This window comes from Podarcis bocagei (assembly GCF_964188305.1).
Source record: "Podarcis bocagei genome assembly, chromosome: 8".
In the NCBI taxonomy this organism is placed as follows: domain Eukaryota; kingdom Metazoa; phylum Chordata; class Lepidosauria; order Squamata; family Lacertidae; genus Podarcis; species Podarcis bocagei.
The window spans coordinates 52,712,581-52,733,250 of NC_138133.1; the positions used below are offsets into that span (position 1 = coordinate 52,712,581).

A 20,670-nucleotide genomic window follows, 5' to 3' on the forward strand; every position below is an offset into this window, starting at 1 on the left:
GTCCCCCGGGACATACTCTATGCGGAAGTCGAAGTTCGCAAAGAACTCAGCCCAACGTATCTGCCTCTGGTTTAGGAACTGTGCCGTGCGCCAGTGCTCCAGATTCTTGTGGTCCGTGCAAACCTGCACCGTGTGCTTGGCGCCGATCAGGAAGTGCCTCCACGCTTTGAACGCTGCATGAATGGCCAGCAACTCCCTGTCCCAGATGGTGTAGTTCTGCTCGGACTTGCTGAGCTTCCTGGAGTAAAACGCTCCCGGTCGCCACACCCCCTGCTGGTCCTTCTGCAGCAGGACCGCCCCCACGGCTCTGTCCGAGGCGTCTGTCTCCACCCTCATCGGCCTGCTGGGGTTGACATGAAGCAGCTGTTCTTCCGACGCGAAGAGACGCTTGAGTGCCTGAAAGGACTGCTCCGCCTGCTCCGTCCAAACGAACTTCTTTTTCTTGGAGCTAAGCGTGTCTGTGATGGCCGCTGTCTGCATAGCGAAGCCTTTGATAAACTTGCGATAGAAGGTCGCGAAGCCGACAAACCGTTGGACCTCCTTCCGGTTGCGTGGACTCTTCCAATCCAACACCGCTCGAACCTTGGCGCTGTCCATGGCGAGCCCCTTGTCAGACAGCTTGTAGCCCAGAAAGTCCACCTCCGTCACGTCAAATTGGCACTTCTCCAGCTTGGCGTAGAGCCTATGTTGCTTTAGCCTGCTCAGCACTTCCTTGACGTGCCCGTCATGCTCCTGCTGCGATTCCGAAAAGATCAGGATGTCATCTAAGAAACAGACGCACGTCTTGTAGAGAAGTCCCGCCAACACGTGATGCATGAAAGCTTGAAAAACGTGGGAGCCATTTTGCAATCCAAAAGGCATAACTCTATATTCGTAGGTCCCCAGTGGCGTGAACATGGCCGTCTTCCACTCATCTCCTTCCCGCATGCGAATGAGGTTGTACGCCCCTCGCAGGTCCAACTTGGTGAACACTTTTCCCTTCCGCACCTTCGCTAGGAGGTCGTCGATTCGGGGCATGGGGAAGTCCGATGGCTTGGTCCCACTGTTTAAAATGCGATAGTCCACGACCAGTCTTTTTTGGGGCGTGTCTCGCTTTTTAACAAAGAATACAGGACTGCCCCCCGCTGCCTTGGACTCTCGGATGAAACCGCGCTCCAAATTATGATCTATGAACTCCTTGAGTTCTTGCAGTTCGTCCTCTGACATGGAATACAGTTTTCCTTTAGGCAGCGCCGCCCCCGGCAGCAGGTCAATTTTGCAGTCATATGGTCTGTGAGGGGGTAGTCTGTCCGCCTCCTTTTCGCAGAAAACTTCCAAAAATTCTGCGTACTTGTGGGGAATCGCTTGCAGCGTGCCTAGCAGCAGCTGTGACTCCTCTTCCTCTCCTTCCTGCCGGGGCACGATGCAGTGTTCAGCACAAAAGGAAGAGCCGAAGATCAGCTGCCGCTGGTACCAAGCCAGCGTTGGGCTGTGCTTGTCCAGCCAACTCATTCCCAATACAATGGGCGTATCCGATAGTTGAGTGACATTGAAGCTGATGACTTCTTTGTGATTCCCAAGTCGCATCACCATCGGTGGCGTCTGCTTCACCACTTGCCCCCCTAGCAGCTCCCTGCCATCCACCGTGACAACCTGCAGGGGCAGTGTGGCCGGCAGCAACTGTATAGCGTGTTTGTCGACAAAGTCCTGCCCTATAAAGTCCGCGTTGCTGCCCGAGTCCACGGTGATTGGCACGTCCATGGTGATGCCATTGGGCAGCTGGAGAGATGCGGTGAGCCTCACTACTGGTTTGGGCGGGAGGGGGTTCACGGGCTGTAAAATCTCTGGGGACTGCGTCACTAACACGTCTGGCTGGGCCCCAGTGCCTCTTCCTCCAGCCAGACTGCGTCGTTTCCCTGCTGTGGTCCACCTTGCTGCGTCGCTGCAGTCACCATTGCTGAGGCTGCAGTGAGCTTGTGGGGCCTCTGGGGACACTCTTTCGCCATGTGCCCTGGCTCCTCACAGACGTAACACTTCCTGTTCCCTCTAGGAGGCTTCGCTTTCACTGCTGCCGGTGCTAGGGCTCTGGTTGCTGACTGAGCCCTTGCACCTCCCACCTCCATAGGTTCCGCTCCTCCTCCTGGTGGAGGCGTGGATTGCGCCCGCGCTGCGTCTCTGGGAAGGAAGGAGGGGCCCCTGGCTGGTTCGCGCCCTCCACGCCCTTCGTCCCTGCTCCACGGACGTTCTTCCAGCCGCACCCCCACTGCCAGTGCCCTCTGAACGACCTCCTGGGTGGTCCGGGGTCTCTCCCCCCTCGCGATCTCATCTTTAATCGAGCTGTGCAGCCCCTCCCAAAAGAGGTCTCTCACAGGGGCCGAATCTCTGTCCCATTCCAGGGCACTGACCAAAGCGAAAAAGCGGGCATGATATTGCCTTACGCTGGCCCTCCCTTGCCTTAGTCCATGCACCTCCTTCCGTGCAAGATCCACGTCAATGCTTGATAAAAAACACCCATCCATCGCTTTAATAAAGGCATCCGCATCTTGGAGTGCCGGATCCTTATCTCTCCATAGATTGCGCAGCCATGCTTTAGCATCCCCATGCAAATGGGACATGATGAATCCCACCTTCTCTTGCTCATCTCTAAAGTCTTTATTCAGCAGTTGCAGTGCGCACAGTACATCTGCTCTAAAGTTGGGATACTGTTGCAGGTTCCCATCGAAGTGAGAGACCAGACCGCCTGTTCGTCTCGCCAACCCAATTCCCTCCTGTCTGGGTGTCTGCTTTGTAAGCACGTCTAACCTGACTTGGAGATCCCTGCAGGCGGCAGCTGCCTCCTCCTCTCTCTTCCGGGATGCGAGAGCCTCTGCATTCAGTTGTGACACTGCTCTTCTGAGTTCCTCTATCTGCTGCTCAGCCGTCATGTCGGCTGCCGTTCGTGAGCTAGCTGGTAGGCACCTGCTTCTCTCCCCTCCTCGAGGCTGTAGATGCCCACACTTAAGAGACGGAGCTTACTGTCAGAGCTGCTCGAAGATCCTAGCTCACAGAGGATCACGCTAGCCAGCGATCATTAAGTAAAAGTCTTTATTGAGTTACAGTTTCCATTTTCCAGCTGCTGCGTGCAACTCTACGTCTAGTAGCTAGATCGGCGAAGCTCCGTCTGATTCTCCGCCCCTTGTGCACCAACTTAATATCCTAGCCCTGCTCCACCTTTTCCGCCTGACTGTTCTCCTCTGGGTCCCTCTGCCCCCCGGGGTTTCTTCCTTCCGGGATTCTTCTGACGCTGACCCGGACCCTCCTGCCTCCTTGCGCCGGGCTTTAGGACCTGGCTCCCTTTCCGGGCTGCTTACTGCGCCGCCTTCCTCTGCATTTGAACTTGGCGCGCGCGCCCAACCTTCCACTTTCCGCTTAACCGTTTCTTCGCTCCCCGATGGAGGTGTGGCCACTCCTGACTCATGCCCTCCCTCCTGTGGTGAGCTGCCAGCGCTTGCCCCCTGGCTCCCTTCCTCCTCCCTGCTCCCTAGCAGTGACGCTGGTCCCGATTTCCAACTGCTCTCCTCTGAGTCCCCTCTGGCTCTATCTTCCTGGGGTGCCCCCCTAAACTCCCCCCTTGCCCTGGCCACTGGTGCTCCTTTCTGTGAATCCTCTGATTCACTGGAAAGACTCGGAGATCTCGGGTCGTCGTCATCACTCATCTTTTCTTCTGCCTCCTCCCCTTCGCTCTCTGTTTCCTCCCTTGCCCTTGCCTCTGCTCCTAAACCCCTGACAATATGTTTCTATTTATTTATTTATTAAATTTCTACACCACCTTTCATTTGAGAATCACAGGGTGGTTTACAGTGATACATAACATAATAACAAACAAAAACTGTACCCCTCCCCCGGTATAAAAGGCCATAGTTTGTTTAATTAATTAGGATTGTTTTTGCCTGGTACCTAATGATACGTAATGAAGGTGTCAGGCAAGCCTCCCTGGGGAGAGCATTCCACAAATGGGGAGAAACCACAGAAAATGCCTGGTCCTTTGTTGCCACCCTCTGGACCTCCTGTGGAGGAGACACACAAAGAAGGGCCTGAGATGGTGATCACAGTCAGTTCAGTTCATATGAGGAGAGGTGGTCCTTGAATTATTGTGGCTCTGAGTTGTTTAAGGCTTTATAGGTCAAAGCCAGCACTTTGAATTGGGCCTGGAAAGTAACTGGTAGCCAGTGCAGTTGCGCCAAGATTGGTATTCTATGCTCAAACCATTTTGCCCTAGTGAGCAACCTGGCTGCTGAATTCTGCACTAGCTGAACTTTCCAAACTATCTTCAAAGGCAGTGCCATGTATAGCACATTGCAGTTCTTGGATGTGTATATGAAACATTGTATGGAAATTTTGCTAACTCTCACAGTATTTTCAGACCACAGCAGGAGCACAAACACATAGGGTTTTTGGGTAACTGCATACCATAATTTTTATATTATTCTGTCAGGCTGAACAACCTTATGCATTCCTCACTGAACCACATAGTCCAGTGGTTTCTCACTTGGGAATTGCTGTCCCCTGGCAGTGACATCACCGCAGTGTACTAAATGGTGAGCTACCAAAGCAGGGTAGCAGTTTGGGAACAGCAATGGAAGTGCCAGATTGGTTTTGCCCCTCTGCCCTACCAATAAACTATGCTGGAATTCAATTGGACACCGCTGCCAGGCCAGGTTCATGGCAGTCACTTCTCCCAGCTGAGCGCTGTTGGTGTGGAGAAATTACCAGCTGTTTACACAAATGCACAATCCACTTTGAACAAGGAAAGTGAACTTACGTTTGTTGTTATAGATTGGTCTACCACAAAGATCAATCACTTTGGCTTGTCTTCTTTCACCAGCAAGATGCTCTAGTAAGAACCTGTCCAGTTCTTTGTAGGTGCTATGAAAGACATGGCCCTGCTCTGCCTGCAGAGCTATTGCTCGTTCCAGCAAGCTCAAGTTATGTTTTGTTTTATCCAAGTCAAATGACATTTCTGTATTTTCTGATAGACACTCATCTTCCTCGCTGTCTGGAAATGGATTTTGACTCCTGTTGCTGAACGATTCAACATGCGACTCCTGTGATTCTTGAGGCCCTGTATCTGAGTCACAAATGGTTTCAGAGTTGTTGAAATCTGCTTCTTCGGTTTTGACCCCTGGCACTTTTAGGACATCTTGCTGATTACATCCTACAATATATGTTGTATTTAGAGGAAGTTTGACGCTTATCTCTTCAGAGAAATTCGAGGAGCTATCCCATTCATTGTCCAGAATTTCAGAACTACTTTCATTATCCTCAGAGGAGCAGAACTGTGGGTCTGAAACACAAATTCTGTCTTTTCTTACTAATGAGTTAATCATGTAACATTCATCAACATTGTTATTCTCCATTTCTAAGGACTTTCTGCTACTGTCACTCAGTTTATTATTCTCTGGGGAGTCTGGAGTTTCTTCCTTTGTTTTTTCAAAGTTAATTAAAGATTTGGCCATTAGGTCCTGGTAGCTGGCATAATTGTCCGTCATTTGATCATTTTCTTGCACATCCAAATTAGGGGTAGCTTTTGCTGGTGTTATATTAGTCTCTTCTGGAGGCAGGAAAAAGAGAGAAAAGCACAACATTAAAATAAATTCCTTCTTCTTTGACCATAATCCACAAGCCACTTATTTATAAATTAGTCTCATTCATATTAAGTAATCTAAGATGATAGGTTTGCTCAAGATAAATATCTGTTTTATGAACATGAACTAGAATCGTATTGAGCAAACATGCTCTGTAGTACAGCAAACTTCCCCAACCTGGTTCCCTCCAGACTATAATTACATTGTCAGTATGCCTCTGAATATCAGTTACTGGGAATTATGTGGGTGGAATGCTACTGTGCTCAGGTTCTGCTTGCATTTTTCATATAGTGGTACCTTGGTTCTCAAACACCTTGGTTCTCAAATGCCTTGGTACTCAAATGTCTTGGTTCCCCAATGCTGAAAACCCGGAAGAAAGAAGTTTTTCGGAAGCCAAATGTCTGATGCAGCTGTCGGCTATTGTTTATAGGGCACCTGCACCAATTAGAAGCTGTGTCTTAGTTTTTGAACATTTTGGAAGTCAAACAGACTTCTGGAATGGATTAAGTTTGGCACTTTTGTTTTTGCTATTGATTTTGTGTTTTTGTTTATGCTGCTTTTTCGGTTAATTTGTTTTTGTGACTGTGTGGAACCCTGTTCAGCTACTGATTGATAGATTGTGTGAATGGATAAAAGCCCCCAATCCAAACAATGACTATCATCAGTGCAGGTAAGAATTTTTTTTAAAAAAAATTGTTATCTACAATATTGTCTTCTTTATTTTATAGTACAGGACATTGATTATTGCTTTCATTTTATGGATCAATGGTCTCGTTAGATAGTAAAATTCATGTTAATTTGCTGTTTTAGGGGTTGTTTTTAAAAGTCTGGAACAAATTAATCCATTTTGCATTACTTTCTATGGGAAAGCATGCCTTGGTTTTGGAATGCTTTGGTTTTGGGATGGACTTCTGGAATGGATTAAGTTTGAGAACCAAGGTACCACTACATAGGCATCTGGCTACTCTGAGAACAGGGTGTTAGACTAGATGGGTCACTGACCAGATCCAGAAGGCTCCTATGTTCTTAATTCCCATCATTCCTAACCATCAACTAAGGTAGCTGGACCTAACGGGAGTCATACTCAAAAACATCTGGAGGGTGCCAACTTGGGGAAGGTTGCAGTAGAGCATACTTAAAATATATACTATAACTGACCAATTCAAATGCCCAGAATGTTGTGAATATACAGAGCAGATTCATGCAACAACTGTGCAATCGTTTCAGCATGTACCCATTTCACACATGAACACCTTACAGTAAATAGAACTTTGGCTGTGACTCTGGAACATGCCTAAAGTATCACACAACTACTTTACTACATGACTCTCTTGTGTTTGAAGCTGGCATGTTAATTTAAACATTACAAGAAAAAGACATATTGCCTGTGTATGGTTTGGAATATCATATATAACAAAGTCCTTGGATGCTGCTGCACTAAATGTACTTGTGAAGCTGCTCCTAGTTTCATTGACATCAGTGGGGACATGTTTCCAAAAAGTGGGCCTTTAGTTCTACCATAGTCTGAAAAGCTATGGGGGAAGACGAACATAGTTCCTGCAGTGACTGAACTGCTTATTCCTCCAGTATTCTAATGTAGTTTGAAACATGTGAGGGCAGAATAAAGCTATCCTGAACCCAGCTAAAGGTTTTGGTAGTATTATAACTTTATGCTGAAGAAGAATCTCCATACTGGGTAGCAGCTTCACAGCGCCATACAGTATTCCCATCCATTCTCTCCCTTCTGCTTCAGACTACAGTGAACATGCAAAGATGGATTGATGGCAGTAGTGGCCCTGAAGTTAGGGTAAGGAATCTGCTCTTCACTGAGGAGGTGTTGACTTGCTGCTGTGATGAAACAAAGCTTTCAAAAATATCAGATAAATATAACATTGTCACCTACAGTTGCATCACTTGCTTTTTAAACTGCTCTTAGTGTTTTATTTTAAATTGTTGTAACCCACCCTGGAGTATTATGAAGGGTGGGTAGTAAATAAATAGGAACAACAACAACAACAACACAACAACATTCCTTCTCTTCTTCATAGATTTTTTAAAATATATAAAATGAATGCTCTGGGTCACTTTTGGTTTAATGAAAGACTGTAATTCTGTAGCTCACAGGATACATGTTAGAAGCAGTCATGGTAGTCATAGAACTAAAGAATATATTAGATCACAAGGGAGATTTTTTTTTAAAAAAAGTAGATTTCTATTTTTACTAAAGGATGGCAAAATACGCATGTATCTTGTGTTAAGAAACAATTTTTTTCTTTGAAATCACAGCAGGAAACAGAAGGTAGTAAAGGCTACTGGAAAGGGGTGTCAAATGCTGAAATACAATAAATCCTTTGTGTCTCATTTAGTTTTTTTTCTAAACATTTTCCCCCCTGACAAGGACACTCCAAAATACATCTCCATCATCTTTCTTTCTGGTAATTATCTCCCTAAAATCAACACTGGTCTGCCAGGATCAAGTAAATATTACCATAGTAACTAAAAGCATTTTTGGATGAAAGGAAGAATTTAGCCACAACACTAGCCCCTTCAATAATGCTGATTATAGGGTGCATTCTTTAGTTGGGATGTATTCAACATAAACTGGAATGGTCTACGTTTTACTTCCTAGAGGGGGGAAAATTGAGATAAACAAGCTTACAATAAAATAGATAAGACAGTCTGGTTCTTTGCAGAATCCATGTCAGACCAACTCCGGGTTTAAATCATAAATTAAATATCATCTAAAAATGCAAATGAAGTTTTGTCTCAACAACAGTGAGCTATTAAGAGAAAGTGTAAAGGGTTATCATAATTTCAAAGTATTATCAACTACAGAAAACAAATAAAAAGCATTTTCAGTGAATATGTCCAATTCATTGAACTATTCTCTCAATCCACTTAACTACCCACATGTGTACAATAATGATTTATAGACATTATACCTAATTATGCATATTTGGGCTATGGTGGAGTGCCTAACAAAAGCTCTAGAAAGCAACAATTACCTCTGTTGCTTAGCTACATAGTTTAAAATATTCCTATTAAGTGCAGATTATTGTGGAAAGGAGGAGGAGACACAAATGCACATGTGCCACCACAATGCATTTCACTTTACGGCTGCCAAACTGTTAGCATTCTGGGTCATTTCCAGTTTACATAATTGTTTGGTTCAACTGTTATACATTAAAGGAAAATATTTATTAGTTATTTCTTGGAGCTTTTCTTGGGCCCTAGAACGGAAGGGTCCTAGACCCTTTTCTTAAAATGTTTTACCATGCACTCGTTTTGTTGGTGCATGGCTTGTGCCACTCTGAGGCAACTTTATTTCTGTTGTTATTTTTTAGAAGTTCCACCAGAATAGATTGTTTTTTTCTGCAACAAAAACAGCCAGTAACCACTCGAGGTTTTTACCCAATATATAGATGTCCACTGGCAGAGGAAGAGGAATGCGGGGAGAGCGCACCGCCCCTGGCAGCGTGACCCCAGTGGGGTGCCATCGCGGCTGCCCCCCGGCTGCGCTGGGCACTACGCCCCTGGAGGCAGCACACCACGCCCCCAGGATGCCCCCTGGTGCCGGAGCATGAAGCTCCGCCACTGAGCTAGGTGTGTGACACCAGCCAGGAGGCATAATCCCATTTGTCCTCTGCACATTAGGCTGTAAAATCAAAGACAGGTAGGGAAAGAGTGTGGTTTGCCCATGTGCCAATTCTCAGAAAAAGGTGCTCATAGCATTAGACATTAAGATGAATAACTGGAAGCATGATTCCGAGCAACGTGATCAGGCGATCTCACCCCCAAATGAACAGGCCAAAAAGTAACTTTTCTAGGGGGCAGATTTGAATATATATATATATATATATATGAGAGAATTTTCTTGAATCCAGTCATCAAGATTGATTGACTTGACATATAGAAGTATTGCGAGCCTAGACAAAATATTAATATTACTCACGTATTAACTGCTTGTGTTAAATGTTGGGAAACAAGCAACATTAAATAATGCAGAGAAAGAAGCTGCTTCTCTCCCCCCCCCCCCCCGGTATGGTTATAATAGTGGCAGATCTCCTGAGCGCATGTGTTTTTCAAAAAGCTAGTGGACTGTAAGTGTGGATGGATTTCCTCCATTCTTATTCATAAGCCTTCTGTGGATTGGCTGTGCCAAAAGTTCACCTTTCTTCATTTGTGTTTTCAGCACAGTATTGTATAATTAATTTCAACTGTGGTGCCTATGCAATTTACTCTTCCCACAGCTTTCCAGCTTGTTCTTCCGTGTTTATTAAGGTTCAAGAGTGGAGCTTGCCCTTCTGTCCTCCTGTTCTCTGCTATGATTTTTTCCTCTCCACAAAAGTAATGCCCATGAGCAAATTGGGCGTGTGTCGTTGCCCCCCCCCCCCAATTTCTTTCTTTCCATGCAGTAGTGTGCACATTAGCATCAATAATCCTTTTAGGCAGCGGAGAGCTAATACAACCTGAAACTGATATGGATATTATCACTTAAAACTAATGCTGACCCAGATTTTAAGAAAAGGGGATTAAAATCTGACTTGATACCTTTGGTTGTCATTGCTCATGCTAGCTGGGACTGATGGGAGTTAAAAGACCAACAACATCTAAAGGGTCACAAGTTCAGATCAGTGCTAGGCCTACTCAGAGTTGACCCATTGAAGTTCATGGACATGACTAACTTTCACTAATTTCAGTGGGTCTACTCTGAGTAGGACTTAATTGGCTACAAACCATATTTCTATTTATTTCTCAGTCTCATTATTCACATTTTGTCCAAATGATCTGCCTTTTATTGCTAGTGCCCAGTGAGATTATTCTGCCCTTTGTTCTCTCAGGAGCATTAGCTTAATAATAATAATAATAATAATAATAATAATAATAATTTCATTATTTGCATCCTGTCCATCTGAATGGGTTGCCCCAGCTACTCTGGGCAGCTACCAACATATACATTAAACATTAAAAAGCTTCCCCATCCAGGGCTGCCTTCAGATGTCTTCTAAAGGTTTTATAGTTACTCATCTCCTTGACATCTGATGGGAGGATGCTCCACAGGGTGGGTGCCACTACAAAGAAGGCCCCCTGCCTGGTTCCCTGTAGCTTCACTTCTTGCAGTGAGGTACCACCAAAAAGCCCCCGGAGGAGGACCTCAGCATCTGGGCTGAATGATGGGGGTGGAGTTGCTCTTTCAGGTATACAGGGTCAAGTCATTTAGGGCTTTGAAGGTCAGCACCAACACTTAGATGCTTTTTACATTCATCTGGAGCCACTAATATTTGATACCTGCTTTGAGATCATTGCTGTTGTCTTGCAGGTCAGTCTTGTCTTCATTTTCCCCTTTGCCTTCTACACTTGGACTGTAGTGACGGGGTTTCATTAACAGAGACTTCCTTTTGTTGACTGGAACACCCAAAATCTGCTCTTCAGCTTTTCTCTTCTTTGCCATGGAGCTTTTGTAGGCACTACAGTTAATGAGAGGAGAACATCAAGACAGGAAGAAATGATTGTAAAATACATTGCACAAGTCTTTTGTTTTGTTTTCATGGGGGAAAAAGAAAAATTATGTGGACTAGTATAATAGCAGTTCTAAACAGCTGGATCTTTTGTGTGTATTTGGTTTTAGCTGTTGGAGCTAAAGAGCGCAAAACACAGATGAACCCCTCCACACCATTCCTTTTCAATTGCTACCAAAAATCTGGATACATATATTTTTAAAGCCTGAATCAACCTTAATCTTGAGTAAATATATGCTAATATAAATATATGCTAATCTACTCTGTTCTGGACTAGACTATATCCACCCAGGGGATAAGAAAAGGTGTATAGCGGTTTGCTAATTCCCTGAAATAAAAAGAGCTGATGTAAAAATTGCACTACCAGTTACATGTGTCAACTTTGTCTGTTCCCTTCTTTCCCTGTAAAAGGCTTTCGCCCTGCAACAGCAGAATCAACTGTGTTGCAATCATGGCCACCATTTTGCATTAACTACAATACAAAGTACCTAGAGGAGTTAGGGAGCATTGTCAACAGAGTGTATGGGGAAATAGTAGCCACCACAAAAAAGGTGGTCAGTAAATAAAATTCTTCATAGTGGTCTCTCCCACCCCCCCCAAAAAAGAGTAAGGTTAGAAGAAGAAGATCTCAGGGGAGTTTTCTGGGGGGAAATGTTTTCTGATAAATTTCGGGTCCCCATTTCTGTTCCAGAGGACTGAAAGAACCCCCAGAATAGATGTAGGGGCATACAGGCGAAAGAAAGGGAGAGACCATTCTGCTGCTCAAGGCGAAATCTGCTTAACACGATGTTGAATACAAGTCATGGCACTCCACCTTAGACTGACTGTATCAAGGGGTTGATGCAGAGATTGGATGGATCCAGTCTCTACTGGTGGCATACTCACAGGACTGAGTCTCCTTTCATTCCTTGTCTGTATACCAAACAGTTAGGCATAGACTGTGTTCGCTGGAACCAAACGTATTGCTGGCAATGTACAGCTGTACTGTATCTCACTTTCCACAAGATTATGCATCTCGGTCAAATGGGTGTTAACAAAATCTCCCAGTGATAAGCATTGCCTGGATGTGACTATGTAATAAACTCTGTTTTCTGAAAACTCTGTTGTCACCTGCTGCAAAATTCTACATTCTCTCTTTTTAATTTTTGCATAAACAATAGTCATTGTCGGTGGTTCTCTCCCAGTTATGCAATATGAATAATAGCATTTATATTATATCTGTCACAGATGAAAAACTGCATTTGTGGATCAGTGTAATCCACTCATTGGTTGCTGGACCCCAGCTCCCCTAGGGAGCATGACAAATCTACATGATGCCCCTGGTTACCAGATTTTGCATTTGGCTCATTGATCTAGCTGAAAGATTTGCAAAAATCCCTGTCTCCAGACAGCTCCCTGTTGGTTACACATATTATGAGGCTCAACAGCAGAAATTAATCCTTCCAAGGTAACTTATGTGCACTAAATTGGCTCCAATTGTGATTGTTTTGGATGGTAGCATATGACTAACTTAAGCTTTTTGCTTTTTTTTTAAAAAAAAGCATTTTGGTAAGGCATCTTCTTGGCAACTCACCATTGCAAATATGAAGGACATGGAAACAAATGTGAAGATCTGCACTACTGAAGACGTTACAGTACAACCAATGTGCATCTTAAATTGTGAACTCGCTTGATCTGCCACAAGGCTGCACAAAGCACGAAACCAATATGACGGATACTTTCCAATCCCTCAATGTAAAATGGCTTAGGTTTATGCAGCATATTTATCTGTTGTAACAAAGTAGATGCTGAAATGCCACAATGTGGTAATCATAACAATATAGTAATGCTATCTGGTGTACATATTACAGGAGTATGCAGAATGCATGTGAATAATAATTAGCTACTACCAAAATAATTAAAGTCACACACCAAGATTTTTTTCTACATATTCCTTATGCACACCATTTCACTCTAAACTTAATTAAATTTGTTAGTTGCTTTGCTTTGCCAAAATAAAAAAATTCCTTCCAGTAGCACCTTAAAGACCAACTAAGTTAGTTCTTGGTATGAGCTTTCGTGTGCATGCACACTTCTTCAGATACACTGAAACAGAAGTTGCCAGATCCTTCTATATAGACTGCTTTGCCAGTTAGGTTAGCAAGTTGAAACAAGGCAGTGGATTCATGAAAGTGTGGATACATGAAAAATATTTGTAACATAATTAATGGAATGTTTAAAGAGGTCATAGAATAGAATCATAGAATCATAGAATCCTAGAGTTGGAAGAGACCACAAGGGCCATCGAGTCCAACCCCCTGCCAAGCAGGAAACACCATCAGAGCACTCCTGACATATGGTTGTCAAGCCTCTGCTTAAAGACCTCCAAAGAAGGAGACTCCACCACACTCCTTGGCAGCAAATTCCACTGTCGAACAGCTCTTACTGTCAGGAAGTTCTTCCTAATGTTTAGGTGGAATCTTCTTTCTTGTAGCTTGGATCCATTGCTCCGTGTCCGCTTCTCTGGAGCAGCAGAAAACAACCTTTCTCCCTCCTCTATATGACATCCTTTTATATATTTGAACATGGCTATCATATCACCCCTTAACCTCCTCTTCTCCAGGCTAAACACGCCCAGCTCCCTTAGCCGTTCCTCATAAGGCATCGTTTCCAGGCCTTTGACCATTTTGGTTGCCCTCCTCTGGACACATTCCAGTTTGTCAGTGTCCTTCTTGAACTGTGGTGCCCAGAACTGGACACAGTACTCCAGGTGAGGTCTGACCAGAGCAGAATACAGTGGCACTATTACTTCCCTTGATCTAGATGCTATACTCCTATTGATGCAGCCCAGAATTGCATTGGCTTTTTTAGCTGCCGCGTCACACTGTTGGCTCATGTCAAGTTTGTGGTCAAGCAAGACTCCTAGATCCTTTTCACATGTACTGCTCTCAAGCCAGGTGTCCCCCATCTTGTATTTGTGCCTCTCATTTTTTTTGCCCAAGTGCAATACTTTACATTTCTCCCTGTTAAAATTCATCTTGTTTGTTGTCAGGTGTCAGGGATGCGGGTGGCACTCTTGTCTAAACCACTGAGCCTTTTGGGCTTGCTGATCAGAAGGTTGGCGGTTAGAATCCCCACGACAGGGTGAGCTTCTGTTGCTCTGCCCCAGCTCCTGCCAACCTAGCAGTTCAAAAGCATACCAGTGCAAGTAGATAAATAGGGAGCGCTGTGGTGGGAAGGCAAACGATATTTCTGTGTGCTCTGGCACTCATCACAGTCCTCTGTGCCAGTAGCAGTTTAGTCATGCTGGCCACATGACCCGGAAAGCTGTCTGTGGACAAACGCAAGCTCCCTTGGCCTGAAGCGAGGTGAGCACCACACCCTATAGACGCCTTTGAGTGGACTTCAAAGTCTTGAAAGTTCAACTAATTTTTGGCCTCATATTTCTAACAGGGTTCAGCAAAGAGCCCCACTTCAATCTATCCTGTGGCATCTGGATTGGGGAGAATGACCCAGTGCCACCCATTCCACCCCAGATCCTTCCACAAAACAATTTAGGGGTGGGGATTTTTAAACCCTATATTAACAAAAAGTTAAAATAGGGTTTTTTAAGAGTCTGGGAATGAGCCAGCACTGTGCAGGACTGGATCCTTCCTGCAGGACAGACTCTTGAAAAGCAGCACCCACACCCTATAGGGGTGTCTCTACTCAACAGGTTTCAGGCAGGAAACAGAGCTGTAGCCCACCTTCTCCTGAGAAGATGCAGCTGCAAGTCAGGTATGTCTTGGAGCTTTTCCTGCAGTTTTCCACCCTGCCTGCCTCTCCTTCCTGCCTGATGCCCTGCCCCCTGACACCCAGGGGGCCCTGGGCTCCCCCAACAAGACTCACAGTGGTCTGTGTGCACCCAGCTTGTCCAAGGCCCAAGGTCCTCTGAATACATCCAATTTGGCTCAGGATCTGCAGCTTGGCTGATTCCCCAAGTTCTAATCCAAATCAAAATTCTTGTGAGGTTCTAGTTTGTGCACATCAGGGGCTGCTCATGGACTTTGATGTTAGGCCAACTTAAGCAAAGCTTGAACTGGGCAGACCTCAAGACCCTCTAGAAACACATTGGAGTCTCTGGACTGGTCTTATATTCCCATTCAGATAGGGTTCTTCTATTCCTACATCACAGTAGGCATCATTTTACTCTACCCCAGATAGCATGTGGGCAGGATGTGTGCAAAACAAAATGACTCAATTTCCTTCCATTTGTGAGCATATTTTTTTAAAGGAAAAAAAATATATTGTTCAGTCTCATCATTTTAGTCACCCCCTTCTGTACCTTTGCAGCTCTACAACATGCTTTCTACAGCTGATAAAGTAAACACTCACAGCAATATAACAAATAATGCTTGAGAGAAAGGGGTAGTACAGTGGTGCCTCGCAAGACGAAATTAATCCGTTCCGCGAGTCTCTTCGTCTTGCGGTTTTTTCATCTTGCGAAGCACGGCTATTAGCGGCTTAGCGGCTATTAACGGCTTAGAGGCTTTAAGAAAAAGGAAACAAACTCGCAAGAACTCGCAAGACGTTTCGTCTTGCGAAGCAAGCCCATAGGGAAATTCGTCTTGTGGAACGACTCAAAAAACGGAAAACTCTTTCGTCTTGCGCGTTTTTCGTCTTGCGAGGCATTCGTCTTGCGAGGTACCACTGTAATATAAGTTTTATTTTGTATCTGAAAATTGTAGAATATACATTTGAAATGGACCAAAATTTATTTTTTGTCAGGCTCATTGTCCAAAGGCAATACAAATTATCTGATCTATAGCTGATTCTAATTATACATACTAATTATTTACACTAGGAGTGGCTAACCCCCAGTTCATGAGCGTGATGTGTCATTTCCCCCCAAACTCCACCAACTTTGGTGGAGGAAAAAGGGATACGATGGGGTACCATCTTATTCCCAATGCTATTTAACTCTATATGAAGCTATTGAGAGTGATCATTAGGAGGTTTGGGGCAAGGTATCAGTATGCTGATACTACCCAGCTCCATTTCTTTGTAACATCTAAATCAGGAGAGGCTGTTCAAGGCCTGGACTAGAGCCTGGACTCAGTGGTAGGCTGGATGAGGGCCAACTGAGTCTTAATCTTGGCAAGACAGAGGTGCCATAGGTGAGTGGTTGCAGAATCTAGATAATTGGGCAATTGCCGGCTTTGGAAAAGGTCATACTCCCACTGAAAGAGCAGGTTCACAGTCTGGGGGTGTTCCTAGATTAATCTCTGTCACTAGAGGCCCAGGTGACCTCAGTGGTTAGGATAACCTTTTACTAGCTTTGGCTGGTAAAACAAATTTGGCCATTTCTGGACTGGGATATCCTGACCACTGAAATAGTTGTCCATGCACTGCTAACCACCAGACTGAATTATTGCAATGTGCTTTATATGGAGCTGTCCTGAGACTGCCCTTGACCTTGCAGCTAGTGCAAAATGCAGCAGCTCTACTGCTCACTGGGGCAGGATATCACCATCATGCTATGCTGTTGCTGAAAGAATTGCACTGGCTAAGTTCAAAATGCTGATACTGGTTACAATCTCTCTCTCCCCTCCCCCCATGATACGTTTTGGTCATTATTTCAAAAACAAATATAAACCAAAGCCTCATTTTAACTATTCTTAGAAAATTCTTTAGTCCTGAAATTATGAACTGGGAGGAGAGGGGGATGAACTGTAAAACACAATCCCATGGAAAGCAGTTGGATGGTTTCTGTACAATGTGCCAAGGGGTCATGAGGTTAGAAAAGTTTTTCTCTCTTTGAGATGCATACACATGCATTTGCAAATATATGTCAAGCTGTAGTTTGTCAAACGGTAAGCCTATAATTTAGCATCCCTATTACTCATCTCATAAATTCAACCTCTAATAGTTTTGTTGCTATTTATCAATGGTCTGCTTGTTGTCATGGAACACTGGTTCAGCTGTCAAGGTTATTGGTGAATCAGAGTCATAAAATGGATGGATTTTTTTTATGAATCAAGAGTGAATATAACTCATTCTCACAATTTCTGATATGAGCAGACTTCTAATGAAATAGTGGTACAAGTCAACTTTTTGGACACAGGAGACATTTTTGCTCGGCAATGAAATGAACCCCAAGGAGGTTAAAAACTAAAACCAGTGACTTGAAGATGCCAAGATGTTTGGCACCCATAGCTTTTTTGTGTGAAAGTACTCCCAGTGTGGTGTAGTGGTTAAGAGCAGTAGTCTTGTAATCTGAAGAACCGGGTTCGAGTCTCCGCTCCTCCACATGCAGCTGCTGGGTGACCTTGGGCCAGTCACACTTCTTTGAAGTCTCTCAGCCCCACTCACCTCACAGAGTGTTTGTTGTGGGGGAGGAAGGGAAAGGAGAATGTTAGCCGCTTTGAGACTCCTTAAAGGGAATGAAAGGCGGGATATCAAATCCAAACTCCTCTTCTTCTTCTTCTTCCTCCCCCCTGGTACAGAGTACCAGCACTTCTTCTTTGCTGCACTTTTCTCAATATACGAGTACTGGCACCTCATATTTTTATCATCTTAAATAAAGCACTGGTTGTACAAACACATGAATCCTCACAATGGAGTGGGACACGTCTTTCTCTAGTGCCAGCCTAATTTTTTAGGTGAGAGATAATTACACTGAAATCCTTTTGAGTCACCAGTGAATAGAGTTTGACCTGAATAGAATTTGCTCGGATATAAAAGTACTTAAGCTAAGAATGCGTGTAGATATAGGCTAAATTAGATACAGGGAGCTTTAATATGTCATCAAACCATGTAGGCTATTCAGGAGCAACTAGTGCGGAGGTACAAGGTGAAGTCAGGCCAATTCAGGCAGAAGCACCAGATTCTCTCTGCTGGTGTGTCCAAGATGTCCTTCCTCAGTGCTGCCCTGCTCCATCACCAGCCAAGTATGTGGCAGTGATACTGATGCCAGGTGGTCAAATCTGTGGCGCCATCCCCACTACCCATTGCTCTTGAGCCTAATACACTGAAGGCATATAAAGTTATCAGAATGGTAGTCTGATGAGTATACCATGAATTGGGTTGACAAACAATTCTTGGGATGTTGTCAAAGAAAAGACCAGCACCAAATTTATAATGTTACGCGTCGGCAAGCACTAATATGTATTGATTGGCTACTTACCCAATGGTTTAGGACTTGGAAATCTCAGGCCTGAAAGCCTCCAGAGCTCTTTATTAGTCCCTCATCATTCTTGCTAGGTCAGTCAACTAATCAGCCTCAGGGTACTACTACTACTAATAATACTATGTTTAATGCTAGTATTTATGTTTTATCTTTTAATATTGATATTCATCCATTTACTATCCCCAGCAACATAGAACTAATTCCTCTTCAAGGCTTGCACCTATTACTTTAGCTTATGTTGTCCACTGAGTACCACCCCCCCCCACACACACCTGCAATAGAGGTAGTGGTTTGGCTAGTTATGGTACAATAGAGCTATACAACATGATTTGGAGGAGGGGTAGTCAAGATGGAAGAAAGGCTACTACTCAGCAAGAATAATGCTCTCTCCATCCCAACTGAAGTCCTGAGGAGGAGTTTAGCTTAATCTACTCTTGTATGACGTCAGGGCAAGCACGCTGACCAAACAGAGATGAAAGGAGTACATATAAAGCGTTGGATGGCAATGAAGATAAAAGAGGGAAATCAGAATTGATTAAGACTAATTTTAGGGCAAAATAGCAGCCTGAAGGTTATTAAAGTGTGCAAACATACAAATGAAAGGCTTGGCGAAGAAGAAAGTGAGATGATGCTAGGACGAGGGGTATATATAATAACTTAGAAGAAAATATATTATGATGTAATTGGAATCAGGCTGGAATTTCAATATCAAAGGGGCAGCTTCTTTTAAAATAAAATAAATAAAATAAAATAAAATAAAATAAATACCATAGAAAGCAGGGGAGGTGGTATAGCCTTGTTGGGAAAAGAGAATTTATTAGTCCTTCTAAGAGGAGGCTGGGGAGGAATGCGTAATGCTGTTGAGTCATTATGCTTTGAGGCTGGAGATGTTTCAGACAGTAAACTAATGTTATAGGCCACCTGACCAAAAGGAACGATTCGACTGTGAAATGACTGAGGAAATAAAAAGAAGCATGTAAAAAGGCCAGAATGATAGGAAGTTGGTAATAACCCAGGAGAAGGCATGCAGCTATAATGAAATCTATGCGTGCGTTGAGTTCATTGTGAAACATGGTGGGGGGATGAAACCTCTTTGGACAAACAACAAATGCACACTGTTTGCTAAGAAGCCTTAGGCTGCAATCCTAACCCCACTTACCTGAGAGTAAGTTTCATTGAATTCAATAGGGCACGTCTACCACAATATTCTAAAGACTGCACTGAAAACAAGGTGCTATAGGAACTGCGTCACTGCTTTTTAAAACAAGCCTGCCATTTTTTTTAAAAAAAGCCAACTGAAAAGTTATAATATACCACGAGGACTATTGAGATTTGAGCATTTATCCTTCTTGAAGGCCCGGGGCTAGTAATTTCTTGGGTGTGGGGGGCAATGAGATTATTTTGGACAAGGCAATGGTATTTACTAGTTTATTGTTCCAGGTTTTTGGGTGTTTGGCATTTTACTATGAAAATAGCTCAAGAACATTCATTAAATTTTTAAATAAAATGTCTGGAACCTATTTTTACAATCTGGTGATAATTCTGTACTAATGAGGTGCTGCTTATTTTATTACAACAAAAAAACCCAAAGGCAGCACTGTACATTAAATTGCACACTGTTGTCTTGGCTGCATCAAAGTTAACTTCAAAATTATTGATTCCTTTGTTTTGCAATGCAAGTTAGCTAAAAAGTGAAGTGTAGGTGGGTTCAGGCATGACCCAAGACCAAGATTCAGCTCAAAAAGGATTTATTGGAACAAGAAGAAGAAGAAGGACAAACAGGAGCACTTGCCTGGGCCCGGTCTTATTCAACATCTTTATCAACGACTTGGATGATGGACTCAAGGGCATCCTGATCAAATTTGCAGATGACACCAAACTGGGAGGGGTGGCTAACACCCCAGAGGACAGGATCACACTTCAAAACGACCTTGACAGATTAGAGAACTGGGCCAAAACAAACAAGATGAACTTTAACAGGGAGAAATGTAAAGTATTGCACTTGGGCAAAAAAAATGAGAGGCACAAATACAAGATGGGGGACACCTGGCTTGAGAGCAGTACATGTGAAAAGGATCTAGGAGTCTTGCTTGACCACAAACTTGACATGAGCCAACAGTGTGACGCGGCAGCTAAAAAAGCCAATGCAATTCTGGGCTGCATCAATAGGAGTATAGCATCTAGATCAAGGGAAGTAATAGTGCCACTGTATTCTGCTCTGGTCAGACTTCACCTGGAGTCCTGTGTCCAGTTCTGGGCACCACAGTTCAAGAAGGACACTGACAAACTGGAACGTGTCCAGAGGAGGGCAACCAAAATGGTCAAAGGCCTGGAAACGATGCCTTATGAGGAACGGCTAAGGAAGCTGGGCATGTTTAGCCTGGAGAAGAGGAGGTTAAGG

The 20,670-nt window shown here is 44.0% G+C and overlaps 1 protein-coding gene and 1 long non-coding RNA gene across 13 annotated transcripts in view; one reads left to right on the forward strand and one right to left on the reverse strand.

The window, feature by feature from the left end:
• LOC308593103 overlaps positions 1–5,111 on the forward strand; it is an 89,859-nt gene extending 84,748 nt beyond the window's left edge. Inside the window, exon 7 of the long non-coding RNA XR_014010706.1 lies at positions 4,995–5,111. This is a non-coding gene — a long non-coding RNA (uncharacterized lncRNA). The remainder of the gene's footprint in view (positions 1–4,994) is intronic.
• The window catches only part of ST18 (ST18 C2H2C-type zinc finger transcription factor), a 214,091-nt gene that overhangs the window by 48,725 nt on the left and 144,696 nt on the right, over positions 1–20,670 (reverse strand). For all 12 annotated transcript variants that reach the window (XR_014010624.1, XR_014010625.1, XR_014010626.1 and 9 more), the window contains 2 exons: positions 10,893–11,071; positions 4,781–5,569 (listed from right to left, as the gene is read on the reverse strand). Coding sequence is in view for 9 of the 12 variants with exons in the window: in XM_081204411.1 (XP_081060537.1) it covers positions 4,781–5,569; positions 10,893–11,071 (968 nt within the window). In the remaining 3 variants the exon portion in view is untranslated. The remainder of the gene's footprint in view (positions 1–4,780; positions 5,570–10,892; positions 11,072–20,670) is intronic.